This window comes from Pteropus alecto, unplaced genomic scaffold (assembly GCF_000325575.1).
Source record: "Pteropus alecto unplaced genomic scaffold, ASM32557v1 scaffold98, whole genome shotgun sequence".
NCBI lineage: Eukaryota > Metazoa > Chordata > Mammalia > Chiroptera > Pteropodidae > Pteropus > Pteropus alecto.
Window position 1 is genome coordinate 20,785,539 of NW_006443570.1, and position 7,269 is coordinate 20,792,807.

Genomic DNA, 7,269 nt, shown 5'->3' on the forward strand with positions numbered 1-7,269 from the left:
TATTGAAGAGGCTTTCCTTTCTCCACTGTATGTTTTTGGCTTCTTTGTCGAAAATTATTTGCCCATGTAAATATGGGTTTACTTCTGGACTCTCGATTCTGTTCCACTGGTCTGTGTGTCTATTTTTCTGCCAATACTATGCTGTTTTGATTACTGTCGCTTTGTAGTATAATTTGAAGTCAGGCAGAAGTTCATATTATTACAGGCCTATCTCAGAAAACAAGAACGAGCCCAAATAAACAACCTAACACTTCATCTTAAAAAACCAGAAAGGAAGAACAAATGAAGCCTAAAATTAGCAGAAAGAGAGAAATAATGAAAATTAGAGCAGAAATAAATGAAACTGAAAACAACAACAACAAAAAAATAGTAGAAAAAATAAATGCAACAAAAAATAAATGCAACAGAGAGCTTTTTAAAACTTCGATTCTGGGTCCTACTCCCAGAGTTTCTGACTCAGTAGGTGTGAAGTAGGGCTCCAAAATTTGCATTTCTAACAAGCTCTCAGGTGATATGATCAAGAGATCACACCTTAAGAGCCCCCGATTTCATTGGGTTTTTCCTTCTAAATATGTATGTCAGCTGACAGGACTTTTAATCTATAAAGAAAATTTTCTTAGCCAATTTCTTACCTAGCTCAAAAGGAAAGAAGAGCAATGGCTATAGAGAGCTTATTATATGAAATACAAATGCACTGTACATACACAGGATCCTCTCCATGACCCCATTTCACAAATGAAGAAACTGGGAATTTCAATGATTCACCCAAGGTACTCAGCCAGTAAATATAGGAACAGTCTCCAAAATGTGAGTTCTTAACCATTATATTATTCTGCTTCCCCAGGTAACAGATAAGACCTTAACTGTGCTCATTGATTCATCAGGAATAATAAGAATTATGTGGTTTAGGTAGCTAAGGAAACTAAATATTTAGAAAAGCTCTTTGCTTTTAATTTTTCTCTTTTGATCTCTAAGCTAGTTGAATAATGGTTTATGATTCATTAGAATGGATTCAAGCCTAACGTATCTCTTACATAATACATTCTAAATTTGCCTAGATGATTTTAACGAGAAAGTGAAATATCGACTATATCTTTCATTTCAGAAAGATATATGTCAACAAAATATGCCAACAAAATGTTCCATTTTAAACAAACTGTATTAATTACTATTCTTTAATTGCAAGAAAGCAATCTGAGCTAATGTAGCTGAAAATGAAATGTGCAGAATCCAAGTGTAAGAATATGGTCTGGCTTCAGAAGAGACTAAAACAGGGACTTGGAAAACATCAAGAGTCTTTGCTTTTGATGTTCTCTCTGCTTTCTGATCCATTTATCTCTATGTACAGAATTTCTCTACATCCTCAGCTCACGTGAAGGAATCTGGCCACCCAACAATTGTTAAGTTTACATTTGCAGATCCAGCCTCTTTCAGACACCAACTGGCCATTCCCTAGTCCTAATTCCCAGTTCCCAGTGGAAAAAATCTGAATCGCTTTGTTTAGGTTAAGTATCCTTCCCTGGCCCCATCATGTGGCTGTGGACGTAGGATCATTGCGAACAAATTTGGTTACCAGTACAAATTTGGCTACTGCTGTGCCTGGGGCAGAGGAGGAAATCATTGACTGTGAACTCTGCTAAAACTTCAGGAAGAGTCCACTCAGAAACAATTCAAGTGCTTGAATCATTTGTCTCTATTATAAGATCTTATAGTCAGGTGTAGATCAAGAATGTAACATTCTTGACCTATCAAATTAGCTGAAACAAGGAAGACAATATACACTGATGGTGAGGCTGAGAAAAAAATATACTCATACATTAGTGATGGGAGCACAAAAGGGTACAAGCCTGCGTCAAAACCTACCCAAAATACAGATGCATTTACCTTCTAAGCTAGCAATCCCATTTTAGAGAATTTATTCAAACAGGGATCAAGAGAATTGACCCAGAGTATAGATGTTTCAGACTTTACACTTTCAAAAGAAAAGAAAATCATAGACACAGAATACCTTACTGTAATATCAAGAGACAGAAAACAAAAAATACCCATCCCTACACTCTAATGATTAAATGTAGCCAGTTCATGAAAACAGATGGTCTTATATGCCATACATTGAAAAAAAACTGCACCCAATTTTTAGAACTATTAATTTACAGGCAACATTCTATGATTGCTGCTATTCCATACTATGAGGTAAAAAGTCTGCCCTATATAATGCTAATGTGATCTAGAGGGGGAAATTGCTCCAAAAATATCTAGTCCTACTGGTGTTGTATGGTGTTAGGGACTGTACTGATCATATCTCTCTCTGCAGCACAGCCTGTAGAATAGCACTAACATGAAACTGCTTTATCTAAGTGACGAACAAATGATATGGGAAAAAATTGCAGTCGATAATTTCATGCACATCAACTGATCCTTGGGAAAATCCAAGTAAAGAGCATGGTTTTAAATCATTTATCCTCTTTTTCCTTTGCAGTATATCTCTTCACACATTGCAGACTTTAAAAGTGAAATGTTTGAGGAACTCCTTAAGCACCTTTGCCACTGTGCAGATGAATTCCGGGAGGTCATAAAAACTGATATGCGGAGGCAGATGTTTGCTGAACTCTTCTTGTATTGTGACCGTGGGAAGGTAGGGTAAAACCTTAAAGCTATGCTTCTCAATCTATTTGTTGCAAAAGACCAATTTTTAAGACGTTGCTCACGGTGATGTTTTTAATTTCCAATCTATTGTGGACTGCTACTCAGTGAAAATGGATTAGTAGGGGTGAAAAAGACATACGAAATACAATGCACATTTTTTTATTATCAGATTCAAATCTGATTTATTGTCTGTTACTTTCTCAAATTGCTACGAAATTTTCTAGATGCTATTCTCAGTTTCTATACTTTTCCCATCAGAGACTTGTATCAGACTATAGACCACACCTTGCATGGCATGACATTTCACAATGTATAACTTGTCTCTAAATCTCTTTCCCATTCTTAAGAATGCGTTGCTTAAGATTGTTTTTGCTTAAGATTGATTTTTTTCAGTGACTTCCTATAGAAAAGAGTTGCTCAGAATAGAAAGCCTACCACATTTTATTATGCTGCTTCTTAAAAACAGGAAAAGTTTATATCAAAAATGATTTCTAAGAACACTATTTTGGAGGTGTGCCAGGATATCAAATAGAATTGCAAAAATAGACACAAACTTTACTGATACATATTTGTTTGTGAACTTTGTTTGTATCCCCATATTCCAGAAAAAATTTAGGGAAGCTTACTAGAATAGATAAAATGCAACAAAGGAATATAAATTAAAAGTAGGGTGAAAAAAGTAAAAAATAAGAGAGAGGATACTAAATGAAGCTGGGAACAATGCTCCAAATGCATACTGTAATGACCTAAATATTTGTTCTGGGCTGTCTACAAGTTTGAATCTAACTTTCCTGTCAGTGTGTGAAAAGGGAAACATGACTAAACACTATTGAAAATGTTTATAAGATAAATACAAACTGGTGTTAAGAAGAGGTACAGAAACTTGGGATTCAGAGTCAGGAGTTTCTCCCATTAAAGGGGCCCTATGTGTTGAAGTGAACATCCTTTATGATGGACGTATAATAAATGAAACAATTACTTTCTTAGGGCAGTTTCTCATAACCACCTTAAGTGTAGGCAAATGATGCCACACCTGACTACAAATGAGAAAAAACAATTCTTAAAGAGTCAATATATTGCAATCTAGGTTCTCAGATCTCTGCTAATTTGGCTTAAGTCAAGAATATATTTTATAAAATCTGAAATGTCTATGTGTCTTTCAAGCAATCCTCCTTGAACACTGCTTCTTTTAAGAGAGTTTGTAATAGATCTTGGATGACATAAAGGTCAAGATTTTACTCCCTGGTAAATGCATGGATATCAACTATTCTCTCTTGGCTAATTTAATATCAACTCATGTGCCATAACAAACATAGTGGGATAATATTTGGAGAGATTAATTGAGGTTTTATTATGCCTTTTGCATTTCCCCCCTAGCATTCAAACAGTAGTTATGTGCTGATTTGTAGGGACGGTAGATACAGTCTAGAATAAAGACGTTAATTGCATTTCTGAATATATTTAACACGTAGCTGAGGCAAGAGTTCAAAAGCCTGTACTTTCACTTGAAAATCCTGAGACCTTGAGAAAAAGTGAAGAATCATAGAATAAGAAAGAAAGCAACATATGACATCAAAGTACTTTTTCTATCACTGGAAAATTGTGACCAGCTGTTAGGAGAAGGAGATTGGAGGAGATGTGACTAGAGGTTAGAGGTTGTTTGGGTCGCTAAGTCAGAGTTAATATCTGATCACTCACTCCTGAGCCCCAATCAGGGTTGAAGGTTGAAGGAAACATTATAAACACTCTTGAAAATATCAAGTAGGTTGAGGAGAAATTTAAGAACAGCATGGTTTGTGCTTCATTTCCTGGGTGTAGCTTAGAGAGTACAAGCTTCATAAAGCAGTTTTGAATCCAACATGACACTAAAGAGGAAGGCTAACCACTGCAGAAGGAGGGGACTAGGTGGGTGGGCTTGAGATTAGTCCCACTCCTGTGGCTAAAGGTGATGAGTGTTCCCACACACCTGTGTGTGAGGTGGAATGGGTATGCAGAAAAGATGGCAGTAAAAGTTTGGGGAGTATCCCCAGGAAGACACCTGGGATTAGAACAAGAAGAATCATGGCCATAAATAGCAAACACAAAAACAAAAACTTTCAAATGACTCAGTGGAATGAACTCCATATGGTTAGAGCCAACAGGTACTATGTCTGTCACTGAACTAAATACACCTTTCTCTGATGGTAGAAAGCTAAATAAGCCCCCAAAGAAAAATGGTCAAAGGATATGAACACATAATTTATGGAATCATTGTATGCTCAACAGATGAGCAAACATATTTTTAAATGATAATACCTATTGCTGATAGGGATAGAGGAAAAATATTTTCTCAAACATTTCTGGTGAAAATTTAATAGCTATAGTACTTTTGTAAAGCAATCTGTATATATCTATTTAAATAAAAATGCATACATCCTTCAACCACATGATCCAATTCCTGCAATTTTTATCCCAAAGAAATAAAAGCACCAGTAAATAGAAATCACATGTACAAGAATGATTTCAGTGACATTGTTTATACATGAAAGAAAAAGAGAGAGAGAAAGAGAAAGAGAGAAGGAAAGGGAGAGGGAGAGAGAGAGAGAGAGGAGAGAGAGAGAGTGAGAGAGAGAGAGAAAAGAAGAATTGCGATTAAGGAAATGCTTGTCTGTAGGGGAATGTTTTAAAAATGATGGTACATTTACATCTCGGAATATGATGCGGCCTTCATAAAAATTGAATAGATAGTTAGAACCGGCAGTCCCCGTAGGGATCCCTTCAAGAGCCTCCCCTCCAAAGTTGTCTGCATTGAAATTACAACCAAATTATAAAATCATCAATGTGTAGAATCACCTGAAGTCTAGTCGATCATAACACCTATGTCTGATAATATAAAAGAGCCACATTGAAGCTATGGGAATGCCCAGGCACAGAAGTTGCAGCAAAACTGAGGCTGTATTGGCTGGATGGACCTTGTCTCCCTGAGATCCCACTTCACCCAAGCCACAAAGTGCCCGCAGCCCATTGACAAGCCCTCCTTTGGCTCTGTGGTTGTGCAGTCAGTGGTAACAGACCTTGGCTAGCGTAGCAAGTGCATTTCGAGGAAAACAGTTGTGGACAGACCACTGCTGCCTGTACAAGCTGCAATATCTCTTGAGGGGATTACAAGGGTCTGTATTGGCCTGACGGCCCTTGACTCCTTGAGTTCCTGCTCCATCTAATACACAAAGTGCCCACTGCACATTGATAGATAGTTGCCCCTGCCCTGGGGTAGTGCGTTTAGACACAGGGTGGGCAGCAGCTGACCTTGCTACAGGTGGAAACTTGTACAGAGAGCCACAGAGACAGCATTGGCATGTAAACTGACACTGCAGTGGCAGGGGGAAATTTACTCAGGGTTCCTGCACCACCCAACACACATATCACCCAGAGGTTCATCCAGTTTCAGAGACTTACAGGCAACTGATAGGCAGTGTCAGGCCTTGAGGAGCACTGGTCCCTTTGCTAAACTGCCATAGGTCAGGGATGGGGGATAACCGACTGCTGCCTACAGTGTTATCTCTTCCACTTACCTATAGATCCAGCATAGGCAACAACCACCTGCGGATCGCTTTGTAGTTCTCACTGGGTAGTCCTGAGCAATCATAAGCAGCAGCTGACCTTGGCCTACGAGGGAGCCCCTCCCAAGGGGCCACAAAACCAATGCATCTGGTGACTGGCACCAGACCACAGCAGAGCAACTCCTGACTAGTCCCATTAGTCATACAAAGGGTGGTTGCAACAAGTACACAAACTTGCTAGGGCAAATACCACTCTGTGGGGTCAGCCTCCACACAACTCTTACCCTATGGGTGCAGCCAGTTCCCACAATTAGTCAGCCTGAGCATTAATCCCATCCACTGATCTGCTAACAACAATAAATGCTTGGCAACAACAGAAAATCACATACAACCCACACAAAGATCACATCCAGAGCCTCCGGCATAAGGGAACAGAAAATCACATACAACCCACACAAAGATCACATCCAGAGCCTCCACTGGGCCACACAGGACACCTTCCACATTAAGCCATCTGGCCAAGGCTGAGAGACGAAACAAATATTCCTGACACATAGAAATGAACACAGAGAGAGGCTAATAAAATGAGAAAACAAAGAAACATGCTACAAATGAAACAAAAGGAGAAAACTCCAGAAAATAAGCTAAATGAAATGGAGGCAAGCAACCTACCAGAGACAGAATTCAAAGTAATGGTTATAGAGATGCTCAACGAACTTATGGGGAGAATGGATGAGCACAATGAGAACCTCAACAGCATAAAAAAGGACATAGAAACCATAAAAAAGAAAGACAGAAATGAAGAATACAATAACTAAAATGAAGAATATACTAGAAGGATTCAACAGTAGATTGGATGAAGCAGAAGATCGAATCAGCGAATTGGAAGACAAAGTAGCAGAAGACACCCAATCAGAACAACAACAACAAAATCTAATTTAAAAAATTAGGAGAGTTTAAGAAACCTTTGAGACAATATGAAGCATAAAAATATCCAGATCATAGGAGTACCTGAAGAGGAAGAGAGAGAACAAGGGGTTGAGAATCTATTTGAAGAAATAATGACAGAAAACTTCCCTAACCT

At 38.3% G+C, this 7,269-nt stretch overlaps 1 protein-coding gene across 1 annotated transcript in view; it reads left to right on the forward strand.

Moving 5' to 3' along the window:
• Positions 1-7,269, forward strand: part of EFCAB5 (EF-hand calcium binding domain 5) — a 104,672-nt gene that overhangs the window by 39,686 nt on the left and 57,717 nt on the right. Inside the window, exon 8 of the mRNA XM_025041615.1 lies at positions 2,480-2,635. Coding sequence (XP_024897383.1) covers positions 2,480-2,635 — 156 coding nt within the window. The remainder of the gene's footprint in view (positions 1-2,479; positions 2,636-7,269) is intronic.